Source organism: Mauremys reevesii, linkage group 7 (genome assembly GCF_016161935.1).
Source record: "Mauremys reevesii isolate NIE-2019 linkage group 7, ASM1616193v1, whole genome shotgun sequence".
NCBI lineage: Eukaryota > Metazoa > Chordata > Testudines > Geoemydidae > Mauremys > Mauremys reevesii.
Genome location: NC_052629.1, coordinates 94,679,384 through 94,697,172, shown reverse-complemented (window position 1 = coordinate 94,697,172; position 17,789 = coordinate 94,679,384). Strand labels below are relative to the sequence as shown.

The 17,789-nt window shown below is 56.2% G+C and overlaps 1 protein-coding gene across 2 annotated transcripts; it reads left to right on the top strand.

Moving 5' to 3' along the window:
- The first annotated feature begins 1,359 nt into the window (after nt 1-1,359).
- Nucleotides 1,360-17,589, top strand: LOC120368709 (atypical kinase COQ8A, mitochondrial-like). 2 transcript variants are annotated; one of them, XM_039481137.1, is made up of 15 exons: nt 1,360-1,509; nt 6,596-6,741; nt 7,379-7,663; nt 7,975-8,041; nt 9,628-9,705; nt 10,935-11,057; nt 11,343-11,428; nt 11,561-11,701; nt 12,200-12,281; nt 12,735-12,828; nt 13,178-13,319; nt 13,626-13,733; nt 14,700-14,765; nt 14,955-15,041; nt 16,006-17,589. In XM_039481137.1, exons 2-15 carry the CDS (start codon nt 6,604-6,606, stop codon nt 16,282-16,284), a joined length of 1,776 nt encoding a protein of 591 aa, XP_039337071.1. In that variant the 5' UTR covers nt 1,360-1,509; nt 6,596-6,603; the 3' UTR covers nt 16,285-17,589. The 2 variants fall into 2 exon arrangements, with proteins under 2 accessions (XP_039337071.1, XP_039337072.1); XM_039481138.1 differs by lacking the exon at nt 1,360-1,509 and adding an exon at nt 3,900-3,911 and having other exon boundaries at nt 16,006-16,284.
- The last annotated feature ends 200 nt before the right edge of the window (nt 17,590-17,789 follow it).

Below are 17,789 nucleotides of genomic sequence, written 5' to 3'. Positions count from 1 at the left end.
CACAATGCCCCACACTGAGAGTTCAATTGGTACAAGTGCTCCTGGCGAGGGCACATCACAAGAAGCAAAGTGTAGACATGCACAAGTGGTGTAATTACTGCAGTGGCTGTATGCCAACATAAATTAGCTTGACAATTCTGTATTGTAGACGTGCCCATGGTCACTGACTGTATGTCACACACACACAGTCTTGCACAAGCATTCAATCTCTTACACACACATATGCTCTCTCCATCTCACACAGAGTGGCTAATACACAATCACTCTCACACATACTCCCTGTATGTCTCAGTCTGTTTCTCTCACACACATGCGCTCACCTCTCAAACACAGTCCCATACACACTGTGTGTCTCAGACATAGTCTGCCTAATATACACACACACAATCTCACACACATTCTGTCATGCACATTCTTGTGTACACACACTATCTTTTAACACATGTACAGTCTATCACACATACACACAAAACATCTTGTGCTCACACATACCCTGTGTCATGCACACACTCCCAGAGTATGCCTCTCTCTCACACACACAATCTATGTTCCACACACACAATCTTCATCCCTCTTTCAAATTCTCCTTTGTCATGATGCCTACAAAAACCTTAACAGTTAGGCTGCTGGGGTGCGAAAACCACTGTCTATCATGCTGACTAATAATGCCTCATTGTTTCCTTGGGTTTCCCTCTTTGTCCCTATCTGACTGTTGACTCTTATTCTTAGACTGGAAGCTCTTGGGGGCAGGGACCATCTTTCATTTTGCACAGCGCTTAGCACAATGGAGGCCTGGGCCATGAGTGGGGCTCCTAGGTGCTACCACAATTCCCATCATAAAAAGGAAGCAGGTCTCGTGTTTTGATTCTGTTTGATGCATTTTATTTCTCTTGCTAGGAACTTCTCCACCCCCCCACCCTCCATGCACCCTGCACATCCAACAGCCCCCCCCCCCACACACCACCCCTGCACCACGGAGGCTAGCTGGGCACCCTGGGGCACATTTAACCTAATGTCCCCCTGGACATCCCACTGCAGGCTCCCCTCTGGCTCAGGAGCAAGAGAGTCCCCTACAAGGAGTTTGTTGCCAGCTTGAGCCACAGGTTGCTGATCCAGCCTGCCGGCCCCTCCTTGTGAGCAATGAGCCTTTGGGTGACTCTGTTATCCCGCCCCCCAATAACCCAGCGGAGGGTTGGTGGGCAGCGAGTGGCTGGCTTGGCGGCGCTCTGTGGGCACCATGCCAGCCCCGTGCCATAGGGCAAGCCGGAACGCTGGGATGCAAGCGCGGGGGGGGGGCTAGGTGAGGGACACGCCTACTTAGTCCCCATTGGCCAGGATCTAGGGAGACGTCATTGCACGGGCTTGGGGAGCGATGCGGGCGGACAGAGACCGGCTGGGAACAAAAGCGCTCGAGCAGCAGCCGGGCCAGACTTCGGGCAGCGGGTCTAGCGCCTCCCCCTCTGGATCCGACAGACTGAGACACCCGCCGCCCCTCTCGGGACCACGGAGGTAAAGAAACAACCTCTGGGTGCGGACAGGGGCGGGAATGGGGGGAGCGGGGCTGGAGGGGGGATGCCCGGGCGGGATGGGGGGGAGCGGGGCTCGCGGGGCTGGAGGGGATGCCCGGGGGGGGATAGGGGAGCGCGGCTGGAGGGGGGATGCCCGAACGGGAATGGGGAGCAGGGCTCGCAGGAAGTGGAGGGGATGCCCAGGCTAGGTCTGGGGAGCGAATCTGGCGGGGTGTGTGTCCTGGCTGGGGTGAGAGGATCGGGGCTGGAGGGGGGATGCTCGAGCGGGGTTGGGGGGAGCAGGGCTCTCGGGTGATTGGAGGGGGATGCCCAGGCTAGGTCTGGGGGAGCGAATCTGGCGGGGTGTGTGTTCTGGCTGGGGTGAGAGGATCGGGGCCGGAGGAGGGATGCCGGGCGGCGATGGGGCTGGAGGGGGGATGCCCGGGCAGGGATGGGGGAGCGGGGCTGAAGAGGGATGTCCAGGCGGGAATGGATGGAGGGGGATGCCCTGGCGGGAGAGGGGCTCGCAGGAGGTGGAGGGGGATGCGCAGGCTAGGTTGGGAGGAGCGAATCTGGCGCGGGGGTGGGTGTTCTGGCTGGGGTGAGAGGATCGGGGCTGGAGGGGATGCCCGGGCGGGAATGGGGGGAGCAGGGCTTGCAGGAGGTGGAGGGAGTGCCCAGGCAAGGTTGGGGGCAGCGGGGCTGGCGGGGTGTGTGTGCTCCGGCTCGGGAGAGAGGGACGGGGCTGGAGGGGGGATGCTCGGACGGGGATGGGGGAGCGCGGCTGGAGGGGGGATGCTCGGGTGGGAGTGGAAGAGCGGTGCCTGGGTTGCCCCGGCTGGGACGGGAGGATCAGGGTTAGCAGCAGGGGGCGCCCGGGCTGAAATGGGGCGGGGTTTGCAGGGTATGCTCCTAAGGCATGAGCCCCGCCCCTCCTCCCCCCGCTGGTGGGGCTGGCGCTGGGTGCCAGGGGACGTGGTAGTTGCCCATGCGAACCTACGTGCATTCCTGCACACAAGCCCCGGGCTTGTGCTGTTGCAACGCCTGGGCTGGGCTGGACTAGTAGGAGCGAGCAGGCATTGTTGGCTGCAGCACTGGGAAGCGGGGAGGGCGCTGTGATGCACAGATCCCCAGCAGTGGGGTCTGAGGGAGGGGGAAAGACAGGGCTACAAACAGAGGGGAGGGAATCTGAGCCAGTCATAGCCCTGGGATCCAGCCCAGTGCCCAAAATCTGTGCTGCATCCAAATTAAGCTAGTTCCTGGGGCCCAGACTAAACTGCCCTGACCCCTATATCCATAGCCTGGTCAGTTTCCTAACCCCATGGCTAGGGAGTGAGGGGCAGCAGCAATGACCTCTGATTGCTGGCTAGGAAGGGGTCAGTTTGGGCTTATTGTAAACTGTAAGGGAAATAAGCGATACAATAAATTAATGACATGGGAATGATTGGGATGCAAGGCCTTTCCCTTGCAGGAGACACCAGCAGATCCAGCCCCTGACTGGGCCTTTGCCCTCTAAGCTAGTGGTTCTCATGAGGACCCCTAACAAATTTCAAATGGAGGTGCGGACCCCTTTGGAAATCTTAGTCTGTGGATCCCCGGGGACCATGGCTTGAAAACCACTGATCTAGGCCACCAGTTCAAATGCCCAGACTAAATAGGCCAGCAATCAACAAATATCTCATAACAACAAGATCTCAACCCTGTAACTAGCCTCACAAAGATGTTTATTTGTGGTAGCCCCTAGGAGCCCCAGTCATGGACCAGAGCCCCACTGTAAGGGCATAAGAGCTGCTATACTAGGTGAGACCATGCTCCATCTTCAGTATCCTGTCTCCAGCAGTGGCCCATACCAGAGCTTGGCGGGTGGGGATGTAAAGAACAGGCCAATTATAGTGTGTTTCACCCCTGTCTTCCACTCCAGGCTTCTGTTAGTCAGAGGTTTAGAGTCTCCCCGAGCATGGGGTTACATCTCTCACCATCTTGGCTAATCCATTGACTGACCATGAACGTAGCCAGTTCTTTTTTGATCCCCTTTATACTTTTGGTCATCACAACATGCCATGGCAATGAGTTCCACAGATTAGTTGTGTGTTGTCTTAAAAAGTACTTCCTCTTGCTTGCATTGAACTTGCTGCCTGTTAATTTAATCGGGTGACCCCTGTTTTTTTTTGTATTGTGTGAAAGGGTCAATAACGCTTCGCTAGTCACTTTTTCCACACCATTCATTATTTTATAGACCTTAGTCATCTCTTTCTAAGCTGGACAGCCCGAATCTTTTTAATCTCTCCTTGCGTAAACTTGCTCCATACCCTTGATCATCTTTGTTGCCCTTCTCTGAACCTTTTCCAGGTCCACAATATCCTTTCTGAGATGGGGCAACCAGAACCGGACATGGTATTCAAGGTGTGGGTGCACCATGGATTTATAGAATGGCTTTATCATATTTTTTTTCTTATTTCCTATCCCTTTCCTAATAGTTCCTAGGATACTGTTAGTCTTTTTGACTGCTGCTGTACATTGAACAGAAGTTTTCAGACGACTATCCGCAGTGGCCCCAAGATCTCTTTCTTGGGTGGTAAGCTAAGGAAGCTTTCTTGTGCTAGACACGGTACAAACAAAAAGATGTCCCTGCCCAAAAGGGCTTCCAATCTAGCTGTGGATCCCCAGTGCTGGAGTATTAAAGGTTTCTGGGATGGGGTAAGGTGGGAAATAGACTGTATGAACCCCCCCCATCCCAATTTCCCTTGATAACCTCAAAAATTGTTTACATGGAAAGAATTTTACAAATCAAATTTACATGGAGCTCTGTGTGTTTTCCCTAGATTGATAGATTTTAAGGCCAGGTGGCACCTTTCATTCCTCTTAGCGCAGACACTGAAAACCGATCTGTCAATTTCCACTTCTGACTATGGAGTCAGTTTCTAGTCCATTTCACCCTCTGGGTCTCAGGTCCCAGCTCAGTGCTGCAATGTTTGATTACAAATACCTCAAGGCCAGGAAGGGATTTTGCTTTGCTTTGTTTTGAAATAAAAATGATCCCCACTGGAATTTTAAAAATTCCCAACCCCTTTCAGTTGGTCTCAGGTTTTGTGTAGAGCCAAATTTGACTTTACAGCAAACTCTCTAAAATCAGAATGGACAAAATCCTAAACTGTTTTGTATAGTATTGTTGTGCACTGTTAAACACATGCCATGTTCCGTCCCAGAGGTGGCTGCATTTCAGCACTGGGTGGGGGATCCCTGTATAAATAGCTGACGCGATCCCAGCCCAGAGATGGCTGCGTCTGAGCAATGGGCGAGAGATCCTTGTTTAAATAGCCCCTGTGCCCCACCCCAGAGCTGGCCGCATTTCAGTGCCGAGTGAGCAATCCCTGTGCAACATCATGGTTAATAATACCTAGCTCTTATATAGCACTTTTCATCTTTAGTTCTCAAAGCACTTTACAAAGGAGGTCAGTATCATTAGTTGTATTTTGCAGGTGGGGAAAACTGAGGTACAGGGAGGTAAATGACTTGCCCAAAGTTACCCAGCAGGCCAGTGACTTGAGCTGGGAATAGATGAACTCAAGAGTCCTTGCTCCCAGCCACCCCTTCTCTATCTATTAGACCCCACACTCTTCCCAGAGCTAGGAATAGAACCCAGGAGTCCTGACTTCTAGTCCCCCATTGCTCTGATGAGTAGTTACCTTCTGCCTGCCTATATGCCCTGGAGAAAAATTCAATAGCAAGCTCGTGTGACTTCTCCAAAACTGGATGTGGGGAATTGAACCCCGGGTGCCCTGTACTTTGCTTCTGGGTTGTATTCCTGACTCTGGGAGGAGAGTCGGTTCCAATGATTAGAGCCGTTGGGAGTCCGGACTCCTGGCTTCATCCATTGTCTGTTCCTCCTCTCTGCTCCATGCCTTGTGCTTTGTGGGTGTCCCCGAGCTGAGGGAACAAATGAGTGGAGGGTCACAGGGTGAGACAGGGTTTGCATGTGCATCTCAAATTCCCTGGCCCCCAGCACGTTTCAAACGTGCGCCTGCCTGATGGGACTGGGTGACTCAGAGGAGCAGCACAGCCTTTTTCCTGACCACAGCTGCGTCTTCCAATGCAGAGGAAGGTGCTGACTCAGCAGCCTCTGGGGACATGGTCTGTCTGGGGGTGCTCCGAGTCAGGGGGCTGCAGCAGAGAGAGCTGCCCCTCCCCACAAAACCACCATGCTACCCATAGCAATGGGTCTCCTGTGGTCAGAGCTGGGTGTCAGGATTCCTGAGTTCTGGCCCTGGCTCTGGGATGGCAACGTGAATGCTTCAGAGGGAGGGGTTGGTCAGCTAGGGGAGTGAGTGGGCTAAGGGTTAACATGGCTCCAGGGCAGTGGCCAGCCAGCCAGGGGCACCCAGATGGGGCTAGGCCTCTTTGCTGGGGTACACTGGCCGCCCTGCACGTAGCCTTATGCTAATGGATTAGCAGTGTCTGTGGCCTGGGGCGCAATGGCTAAGATCGACTGGCAGCTGTCCATGCTGCCTCCTCTGCAGGTCCCCAGGGGATTAGCAGCAGGGTTAACCCCAGAACTGTCTGTGGGAGGAGGGCTGTAGGGCAGGGTGGAGTATCTGGAGGCAGGATGCCAGCCTCACTGTCTAGCCTTTTAAGGGCTACACAAGATCAATTGGTGAGGGGGCTGTCCTGCACCCCTGCTACTTCAGAGGGGCTGTAGTGATTAGAGTGGGGGAGCTGGGATTCAGGACTCCTGGGTTCAATGTCCAGTTCTGGGCAGGGAGTGGGAGTCAGTACTCCTTGATTCTTTTGCTGGCTCTGGAGCAAAGTGTATTAGGCTGGTGACCCAGTGAGGATTTGTACAGTAAATAATCCTGGATAATTTAATATTAGATTTTGTAATATTTATTAACAGAACCCCGGAATCCTGACTCCCTGTGCTCTAACCACTAGCTCACCCTGCCTGTACACTCTGGGATCACCCCAGGTCATTCCTTCACATGCTGGGTGTCTGTGTTCCATCGGTGGGTTCAGGACATGTCTCCGGCCAAGGCTGTGTATGTCTCTGTGCTGCAAGCTCCCTTGAACTTTTAGTGGTTCCCTCTCTGCAGAGCCCTCCATGGCTGAGATCATGATGAAGAAGGGGCTCCCCCTGGCTGGCCGGACCCTGGGGGAGTTCCCAGTATCCCCTCTTCGCTTTGTGTCAGCATCGGGGGGCCGCCAGAGGAAACTGGACCGCTTCAGGAGAGGAGACAAGGTACAAATGGGTCTGGCCAGAAGATTAGATTAGAAGATTAGAATCATAGCAATGTAGGGCTGGAAGGAATCTTGAGGGGTCATTAAGTCCAGCCCCCTGTGCTGAGGCAGGGCCAAGTAAACCCAGAGCATCCCTGACAGGTGTTTGTCCAACCTATTCTTAAAACCCTCCCATGACGGGGATCCCACAGCCTCCCCTGGAGCTTAACTACCCTTAAGTTTTTCTTACTATCTAACCTAAATCTCCCTTGCTGCAGATTAAGCCCATTACTTTGTGTCCTGCCTCCAGTGGACACAGAACAGTTGATCCCCGTACTCTTTATAACAGCCCTTTACATATTTGAAGTCTGTTACCATGTCCGATTCTCTGACGGGAGTGTGCGTATTGGGATGGGATACGGGGCCTTTCCCCTCTAGGGGGTGCCAGCTCCAATCTGGCCCCAGGATGGGACGACTGGATGACCCAAGGGGGCTAGGAATGGTGCCTGGGGCCTTTCCTCTCTAGGGGACACCGTTGCTGATCTGGCTATAGGGTGGGAGGACAGGCTGGCTTGTGGGGGGAGGAGACTGGGACAAGGGGTACCAGACAGTATCCCAGACCCCACCCATAAAGGGGTGATATTTCTCCCCTTTCCCAGACTTGCAGCTCTGACGGGACCATTGCGTCTGGTGTTATCCCAAAATCCTTTGCCAGCCCCAGACCTGCTCGCCCAGGGTGCTGGTCTCCTGTGCTGGGGCAAGGGGCTGGCTCTCTGCTCTGGACACCGCAGCTGGACTACGTCCTGTCCCTCTTCATGGTCCGCTCCATGGGCCCCTGGCGCTTGTACCATCACAACTCTCCTGCAGTGGGCAGGCTGACAGCTGAAGATGTGCAAAAGGCCAGAGACACCAAGGTGCCACCCATCAGGCCCTACAGACATATGGTAAGGGGGTGGGTCTAGTGGTTAGGGCAGGGGTCTGGGAATCAGGGTAGCTGGGCTCTAGTCTCAATTCAGGGAGGGGAGGAATGTAGTGGTTAGAGCAGGGAGTCAGGACTCCAGAGTTCTGTCCTCAGCTGTGGGAGAAGAGTGGGGTCTAGTGAGTTAGAGCAGTGGGGCTGGGAGACGGGACTCCTGGGTTTTATTTGTGTCTGTGACCAGGCAGTGGGTAGAAGTACACAGGGCTTTCTGCTCCCATGCTGCCCTGGGGTGGGGCAGGCGTTGTCTGGGAGAGTCACCCCTGCTCTGTTTTGCAGCTCAGTGACAAATCCTGTGAGCGGAAGGTCCCTGCGACTCGGCTCGGCAGGCTGGCCAGCTTTGGGGGTAAGAAGCTGTAACGATGCTGGTTCTGGCAGGACACAACTGAGAGTGCCAATTCAGGACAAATTGCTTAAAACGGGGCAGTTACAGCCCAAGGCTGGGGTTTTTCCACCTCTAAGGCAAACCAAACCAGCCAGACAAAGAGGACTTTGGTCTCACCCCACTGGCTAACTACAAGTCACACAAGCAATTCCCTTAGACACTCCAGTTTCCCAGTATCACCACCAGTGCCACTCGTCATGGGGATGAATGGTTATGAAAACCAACACCCCAGTAAAAGAAAAAAAGTTCTCTTGATCCCAAAGAACCAAGCCCTAGGCCCAGGTCAATATACGGATCAGATCTTACCCACAAATCACGCTGCTGCCAATCCTTCAGAATCTAAAATCTAAAGGTTTATTCATAAAAGGAAAAAGATATAGATGAGAGCTAGAATTGGTTAAATGGAATCAGTTACCTACAGTAATGACAAAGTTCTTGGTTCAGGCTTGTAGCAGTGATGAAATAAACTGCAGGTTTAAATCAAGCCTCTGGAGTACACCCACAACTGGGTTGGGTCATCAGTCCTTTGTGTAAAGCTTCCGTTTGTAGCAAAGTCCCTCCAGAGGTATGAAGCAGGATTGAAGACCAGATGGAGATGAGGCATCAGCCTTTTATAGTCTTTTCCCGGTATAAGAACACCTCTTTGTTCTTACTGTGGAAAATTACAGCAAAATGGAGTCTGGAGTCACATGGGCCAGTCCCTGCACTTTGCTGAGTTATAAGGCATATCTGCCTTCTCTCAATGAGTCAGTTGTGTAGCTGATGGTCCTTAATGGGCCATCAAGCAGGCTAGGCAGAGCTAACCCAACTTGTTTGGGATGTCACCCAGAAGCATAGCATGAGTTTGAAGTACAGACAGAGCCAATATTAATAACTTCAACTACAAAAATGATACACACATATAGACACCATAATTATAACCAGCAAACCATAACCTTGTCTTAGACACCTCATTTGACCCCCTTTATACAAGATTCGGTGCCACTACAGGACTTTGGTTGCAACCATGTTCTGTATGGTCCCAGATTATGTCAATAACGTCACAGAAGCATCCAGTGCATGGCCTGATAAGAGACGGTCTTCCCTGCACAAGGGCCCCAGCTGACCCAGGGGATGGGACATGGGGCATTTCCCCTCTAGGGGGTCCCAGCTTCAATCTTCAATCTTGTCAAAGGGGCCCAGCGTTGAACAGGTCATGGAGGCTGAGTTGGCGGGGGATGGGTCCCTGTGGGGTCAGGAGAGGCAGCTCAGCAGGGGGCGCTGTGTTGTGTATAGCACTAGTCCTGCTGCACCCAGTGTGGACGGACACACACAGAGGCTGGCAAGCTGGTCTCCAGGGCAGCAGGAGACAGTGGGTCAGGAAGGAAAGTGTTCCCAGGGGCCGTGTCAGCAGCTCCATGGGGTTTAAGGGGTGACTCGTTGGATGCTTTGTGGGGTGGGTGGCTCTGGAGGTCAGTGTGAGGGTGGCTTGGTACCCCCCTCCCCTGGTGGAGCAGTGAAGTAGGGCTGGTTGGCCTGGTGTGTTATTCCTCCACTCTCTCCCCTAGGCTTAGCCGTGAGCGTCGGGATCGGGGTCCTGGTGGAAGCTGCCAAGAAATCCTTCCAGGCAGAAACAGTTGTGAAAGGTGAGTGAAGGACACTGGTGCAGCCCACTCACACGCTTGGACAGGCACAATCAGAATCTCCCTCGCACGCTCAGACACACTGGTGGTCAGGTATGGACACAATCAGAATCCTTCTCACACATTCAGATATGGTCCTGGTCAGGTACAGACATAACTGAAATCCCTCTCGCACACTCAGACACTCCTGTGGTCAGGTACAGACACAGTTGGAATCCCCCTTGCACGCTCATTCACATGTACACATGTGGACATACGTGCTCTGGTGAATACACCTGGGCCCTTTTACACTAACTCACCCCCAACAGTAGCAGTGTTGGAAGCTGCCTTGGGGGCAGGGGCTCAATGCACAAGTAATCATGCTTGGGCACCTGCGTACGTAGAATCTCACACTCCCTGGCTCACATGCACACTCAATGTCTTGCACTATTGGACACCCATCTCCATGGTGCACTGAGGCTGCCTGGAGACCCCTGCCCTGTGTGTGCGCAATGGGAGTGGGGCACATCTTTCCTGTGACCTCATTGTCTCCTGTGGGGATTGGGGGAGAAAAGCGGGTCACAACCGAAGGGCTTGAACCTGTGGCTTGGGCTGGAGGGCAGGGCGCCAGCTGGGCCAAATGGCCGGTGTGATTCTAGCGCCAGGGGGAGATGGGGATTTGGATGTGGCCGCCAGGCAGGGCGGGGCCCCTTGCCAGCAGGACTTTTCAGTGATGAGGGCGGCAGGGGCAGTACTAGCGCTGGCTGATTGGAAAGGATTCATGGGTGGGGGTGAACAAATCATTTTGTTTGGGCTTCAGAGCCTCTGGAAACGATTTGTCACTGGTAATGGTAGGACGTGTTAGATCAAAAAGTCGCTTCAAGTTGCAAAATTGCAATGTTTTGTTTCAGAGCTGGCCCAGCCGGCCCCTGCAATTTCTCCTGAATTGTGCTGAAAGATTGAAAAATGTCTTTAAATGAAAAGAGTGGCAAAATCCACAGGCCTTTGGGAGAGGTTTGGGGGTTATGGAATTGCTGTTTGTCAGTGAAGTAACGGGTGGGGTGAAAAGGATGAGCCAGCTCCAGTAAGCAACACCCCTCCCTCCCCCCCAAAAGTGGGTACTTGGCTGCCAGATCTGTGATGCTGTGGTTGACAGGCAGGGGTCCATGCTCTTGGGGGGGGGGGTGTCTCCCCAGAGGTTATGAGGGGTTAGCTCTGACCTGACCACTCTTTTGTTCTCCCCCCACCCCCAGGTGAGCCATCACCCTCGAGCTCAGGTGTCCTCCTGTCTGAAGCCAATGCAGAGCGGATCGTCCGGACCCTGTGCAAGGTGCGGGGCGCGGCCCTGAAACTCGGCCAGATGCTGAGCATCCAAGGTGAGGAGGCAGGAGGATTGGGAGGGGGGCAGCCAACAGCCCCAAATCCAGGGCAGGATCATTCCCTACAGCCTATTTGCCAGGGCTCCCTAGCACTGAACTCCACTGCGTCCCCCAGGTGTGGGGCTTGCTGTGGGGACAGTTCCCCAGCCAGACCCCCCTTTGCTCTGCCCAGTGTCACCCTACTGCTCCTTCCCTGCAGCCTGGCATCATGGGGAGTGGCATCCCCAATGTCACATCCCCCCCAACACAGCCACTGATGCTCCCCCTGCTTTGTACCCCCAGATGATGCTCTTATTAACCCTTCACTCCAGAAGATCTTTGAGAGGGTCAGGCACAGCGCTGACTTCATGCCCACTAAGCAAATGATGGTGAGTGGGGTCTGGGAGGGGACAGACTTGGAAGGTGGGAGGTCTGGGGGGGGCATGGGAAGGTGGGGGGGGCCAAACCTGAGGTGTGGGGGTAGTTGGCACTGACCCTGCTGTTCTCCCTTCTCCATGCAGGGGGTGCTGAACAGCGAGCTGGGCCCAGACTGGCGCAGGCAGCTGGCCTGGTTCGAGAAGCGCCCCTTCGCTGCTGCTTCCATTGGGCAGGTGCATCTGGCGCAGCTGCTGGATGGGCGCAATGTGGCCATGAAGATCCAGGTATCAGCAGGGCTCAGGCGAGCCCAGATCCCCCTGCAGGCAGCCCGAACTCCCCGCAAGCAGAGCAGCGGCCATGTGGAGGCTGGTCTTCCTGCGTCACTGGTGGCAGCCATTAGAGGCCGCTTCCCCTGGAGCACTGGGCGAAGGTGGCCATGTTGGAAGCCAGTCCCCCTGGTGCACTGGTGGCCATGTTCGAAGCTGGTTTCCTGGGGCACTGCCTGGCAGTGATTTCACCCCATCCAATTGGCCGCCATGTCCCAGTCTGGCCCTCTGTGGCTGATGCCTGTTTGCCCAAGGGGCTGATGGGAAAGGTCTTGGCATCTGTATGACTGGACTGAAGGAGCTTCCCTCACCCACCTGCCAGTGGCTGCATTTAACCTCCCACTCTGGCTCCTTTGAGCACCTCGATACCCCCGTGTGCCCCCTTTGGTTCATGACATCTGTGCCATGGGCAGGCCCTGTGGCCGCTGGGTCTGACCCCGTTTCCCTTTCCCCCAGTACCCAGGCATCGCCCAGAGCATCAACAGTGACGTCCGGAACCTCATCTCCCTACTGAGTCTGAGCAACGCGCTGCCTGAAGGTACCAGGTCCCAGGCCCAAGGACCACATTCCCCCTGAGTGCTACCACGCCTTGCCCCCTCCCAGTCCCAAGAGAGCCCAAGCCCTCCTAGGCCTTCCCCCAAGAGTTGGGACCCTGGTGTCCTGGCCAAATCCCAACTCTTCTAATGACATTCTGCGAGCATGGTGTGTGTGGGGACGGGGCTGGGAGCCAGGACTCCTGGGTTCCATCCCCAGCTCTGGGAGGGGAGTGGGATCTAGTGGGTTAGAGCAACAGAGGCTGGCAGTTGGGACTCCTGCGTTTCAAGTTTGACCATATGTGGCTTTGGGCAAGACCTCTTCCCTCTGGGAGCCTCAGTTTCCCTGTCTCTGGAATGGGGATAGTGACAGAGGGTGTGACTCACTCTGGGCTCCCAGGCGCTGGGCTGAGGTGGGCGCTGGCACTGACGTCCCTTCCTTGCCCACTTCCCCGCAGGGCTTTTCCCTGAACATGCCATCGAGGTGATGAGCCGTGAGCTGGCCTTGGAGTGCGACTACAAGCGGGAGGCTGCCTGTGCCACGAGATTTCAGTAAGTGCCCATGTCAGTGTCACATCCACACTGGCCCAGTCGCCCAGGAGATGGTACAGTCAGCCATTCTGGCACACTTGCCTGGGGGCTGGGTTTGTCAGCCACAGTGGCACAATCACCTGGAAGAGTGGTACAGTTGGCCACTCTGGCACAGTTGCCTGGGAGATGGTACACTTGGCCCAACCGCCTGGTAAAGGGATGGTACAGGCAGCTGCTCTGGCACGGTCACCATGGGGATGGTACAGGCGACCACTAAGGCACAGTCCCCCATTATGTGTGTGTGTTGGGGGGGTTAGGCTGGTACAGAGCCCACACTGACACAGCCTCTCCTGTTACGTTCCCCTCACAGGCAGCTGTTGCAGGGCGACCCAGTGTTCTATGTGCCGTCGGTGATCAGTGAGCTGAGCACCCAGCGGGTACTGACCACGGAGTTGGTTCCCGGCTTCCCCCTCGACCAGGCCCAGGGGCTGCACCAGGAGACACGCAACAGGGTGAGGCATGCACACGGGATCCCAGACGCTTGGACACACTCCTAGTCTCTCTCTCACCCCCTCTTGGGATCCCCCCATTGGATGCCCTCTGCTCACGCCTGCCTCAGGATCCAGAACCCGCAGACCCCGTTCCATGCCCGACCCTTTTCCCCTTAACTCTGGGACATGGAGCCAGTGCTGCTGCTGCTATCGGAGAGGGGCAGTTTCCAGCCTGATCCTAGTGGGGGAGGGGGCCTGTCATGGGGAGGGGCAGAGCAGGGCTGGGGGCCATTGTGTTCAGCGCTGGGCTCTCTCTCGCCCCCACAGATCTGCTCCAGTATCCTGGATCTGTGCGTGCGGGAGCTCTTCCACTTCCGCTACATGCAAACCGACCCCAACTGGTCCAACTTCTTCTATGATCCACACAGCGGCAAGGTACGGACACCCCCCATTGCCCTCCATATCAGAGCCAGCCAGGAGCGACCCCTTTCCCCGAAGGGGGGGCCCTCTGCAGCCCCGCCATGTCGGAGCCAGCCAGCCACGACCCCCTTCCCTAGGGTGACCAGATGTCCCGATTTTATAGGGACAGTCCCAATATTTGGGGCTTTTTTTATATGGGCTCCTATTACCCCCCCCACCTCCTGTCCCAATTTTTCACACTTGCTGTCTGGTCACCCTACCCTTCCCTGAATGGGGGAGCCCCCTACTGGCCTGTGTTGCTGCAGCCCTCTTCCCAGCATAGGGAGAGACCCACCACCCCACACATCTGCCCCCGACCCCACTGCACCTCTGTCTTTCCATGTCACAGCCTGCCAGCCATGCCCCCTCCCCAACATGGGGGGATTCCCCTCTGCATCCTGTCTCCCTTCTACAAGCAGTGATCTACTACCCCCACCCCACATGTCCCCGCACTATGTCCCTGCCCCCCATGCCACAGCCTGCCAACTGTGCCTGAATGGGCTGAGGCCCACCCTGCATGGCTGACGCCCCAACTCCCTCCCTACCATCAGATCCCCCTCCCCCAGCCGCACCCCTCACTATGAACCCCTCAACCATGTCCTACCACCCCGCCACGTGTCTAGACCATGTACCCCACCCCAATCATGCAGGAGATATGGTGCAGATGCTCAGCGCCAACCTGCCTCACAAATGTAACACGTCCCATGGTACTGTCCCTAGGGCACAGTTTGGGGGCCTCCCCCTGACCACGGGCAGCTGCACTCCCCTCCCCCAGTAGTGTCACTCAGTTTGGGTCCAGGCAGCCCAACTCCTCCCCCGGCCAGCACTAACAGTGTGATTTGTGGGGGAGGGTGTGCTGATCCCTCCCCTGCCCCCACAGCCCATCCCAGACCTGGGCTTCCCCGCTGATTCTGACCTGCTCTTCCCTGTGTTGGACACCAGGTGGCGCTGCTGGATTTCGGAGCCACCCGCAGCTTTGACAAGGCCTTTACGGATCAGTACATTGAGGTGAGACTACTACTGTCCAGCAGGGGGTGCTGCAGGGAGGAAGGCAGGAGCTCTGGTTGCTGGGGGAGCTCCTGGCTGCTCCCGCCCTGGTCTCTCCCAGCAGAGGGCGCTGTAGGGAGCGGGGCAGTAGTGTTTTGAGCCCTGTGCCCATCTCACAAGGCCTCTGGGCTGCTCTGCTAATGGTTCCAGATCATTAAGGCTGCGGCTGAGGGCGACCGGGCTGGGGTGCTGCAGGGATCCATTGCGCTTCAGTTCCTCACAGGCTATGAGACTCAGGTGAGACCCTTGGGCCCCTCCCTGGCCACAGCATGGGGGTTGGGAGGCCAGAGCCCAGATGATGGGGGACAGAACCCTGCTCCCCAAGCCATCTCCATGCCTCCAACCTCTGCCCAACTTCCCTGGCTCTCCTAGCCAGTTACCTGCACCTACTCCTGTCTGCCTATGTGCTCCCCTCGGTCACCTCTGTGCTCCCGGGTCCTGCCCAGGGCCGCCCGGGGGGGGGGGGCAAGAGGGGCAATTTGCCCCAGGCCCCAAGCCCCACAGGGGCCCCCATGAGAGTTTTTCGGGGCCCCTGGAGCGGGGTCCCTCACTCACTCCGGGGGGCCCGGAAAACGCTTGCGGGGCCGGGCGCAGGAGTTTCTTCGCTCCTGGTCTTCGCCGGCGGGGGGTCCTTCCGCTCCGGGGCGGAAGGACCCCCCGCTGGCGAATTACCGCCGAAGACGGAGCGGGACCCGCCGCCGAGTTCAGCTTGGTCTTCGGCGGTAATTCAGCGGCGGGGAGCCCTTCCGTTCCGGGACCCGCCGCCGAATTACCGCCGAAGACCGGGCTGCACTTCGGCGGCGGGTCCCGGAACGGAAGGGCCCCCCGCTGCCGAAGACCCCGGGCCCCCGGAATCCTCTGGGCGGCCCTGGTCCTGCCAACCTCCCCATACCTCTGACCCTCAGCTCCCTCTGACTCCCCTGCTACCTGACCCCAGCCTATGTCTCCCAGGCCCTGCTCACTGCCTCAGTCCCTCTATGCCCCCCACCCTGTACTCTAACCCCCTCCATGCCCGCCTCGGTCCCGTCCACCATGTTTCCCTCCAGTCCCTGCCCACCCGCTCAGCCCTCTCTGTGCCCCTCAGGTCCTCTCGCACTACCATGGCCCCTCATGTCCCCCAAGCTCCCAGCCTACCCCCCCACATGCCCCTCCTGCCCCCAGGCATGCTGCCCTGGGCCTGTCCTATGCTCCTCTCCCCCAGGCAATGAAGGATGCCCATGTAGACGCCGTGATGATCCTGGGCGAGGCCTTTGCTTCTGATGGCCCCTTCGACTTTGGGGCCCAGAACACGACGCACCGGATCCACGCCCTCCTGCCCATCATGCTGCAACACCGCCTGACACCGCCCCCCGAAGAAACCTACTCCCTCCACCGCAAGATGGCTGGTTCCTTCCTCATCTGTGCCCGGCTTGGTGCCCGCATCCCCTGCCGGCCCATCTTCCGTCAAGCCTACGCCCGCTACTGGGGCCGGGAGGGCTGAGACTGCAGAATGTGGGTGGCGTCCTGGTAGGGTGGGGGGCCCCAGCAGACATTTTGGGGTGTGGCACCCACAGGGGGGTCCTGGGAGCTTACGGATGCCATCGTGGAGAGTACATTGGGAGCCCCTGCGCCTTTGAATGATTGGAGTTTCAAGGAACCTTTCTGGGCTGGTCTAAAGGGATTTTTGAGGGAGAAATGAAATGAAATGAAATGAAATGATGGGAATTTCAAGGGAGCCCTCAGGTTCGTGACAGTTTCAAGGGGGCTCTCAGAGACTGGAGAATTTCAAAGGGGCCCTCATAGAAGGACGGGACTGGGAATTTCAAAGGACCTTTATGGGTAGGTTTCAGGTGAGTTTTGAGGGAACCCTCATAGAATGAGTGGTGTTTCGAAGGAGCCCTCATGGAATGAGAGGAGTTTCAAGGGAGCCCCCAGGGATGTGAGAGTTTCAAGGGTCCTTTATTAGGAAGTCTTGTGTGAGTTTCAAGGGAGCTCTTACAGGATGATGAGATTTTTGAGGAAACCCTTAAGACAGGGAACGCCAAGCAGAGGGAGCCGGGAAGGGGGTGATTGGGTAATTGTCATGGACTTGAGGAAAGCTGTGGGGGTTCCCCTTTCCCACCCTGGTCATGCTGGTGAATTCTACACAGGTGAGCCCAAGGCCTGTTGCCCACTATAACCCCTCCCCCCACCATGAGCCTGCCCTCCATCCATCTCTGCACCCAACTGGGATCCCCCACCCAGAAACAGGCCCTGCGGCTCCATGGGGAACCCTCCACTTCATCAGAGGCGGAGCAAAGGAGTTGATGTCATGACACTCCCACAGCAGGGGAGAGACCACATCCATCTCCCCATCTGCACGTATCTCCCCAGCCAGTGTAGCCCATTGCATTGTGGTGTATGCCTGTTTTCCCCTAGGGCCAGCACCCGGCATTACAGCCCATGCACACTACAGGGTGCGTGCACGTGTCCTCACCCAGAGCCTGAGCCAGGCATTACAGCCCATGCACTTTACTGTATGGATATCTTCCTCTAGGGGCAGCACCAGGCTGGGTGTTTGTGCATGTGTGCATTTCCAAGTAGGGGCTGAGACAGGCGTTGCAGCCCATGTACATTGCAGTGTGTGTATGTCTCCCCCTAGAGGCAGAGCCAGGCATTGTAGTCTAGGCACATTGCAGTGTGTGTCTCCCCCTAGGTGTAACTCTAGGTAATGCAGCACATGTGCATTGCAGTCTGGGTGTCTTCCCAAAGAGGCAACTCTATGCAGCAACCAACATATCCCCAATAAAAAGAATGAAATGCTGAACGGGTGTGTTTCTGTGTATGTGTGGCAAAGCCGTTGGGGGTGGGCAATGAATGGGACTTCACAATGGTGTCAAGAAAAGCTCCTGCCCAACAGCCCAGTGTGAGTGACTCCCTGAACTGATTAAAGGCATGTCTCCCCCTGCAAAATGGGGAGGGGAAATTAGACCCGTGGATTCAAGGATGCACTTTGGCTATTACGGG

Bases quoted from the DNA above. Each gene is read 5' to 3' on its own strand.
- LOC120368709 (XM_039481137.1), top strand. From the start codon at position 6,604: ATGGCTGAGATCATGATGAAGAAGGGGCTCCCCCTGGCTGGCCGGACC. The intron at 11,702-12,199 runs GTATCAGCAGGG...CCTTTCCCCCAG, and splicing joins ATGTGGCCATGAAGATCCAG to TACCCAGGCATCGCCCAGAG. The intron at 13,320-13,625 runs GTGAGGCATGCA...TCGCCCCCACAG, and splicing joins ACCAGGAGACACGCAACAGG to ATCTGCTCCAGTATCCTGGA.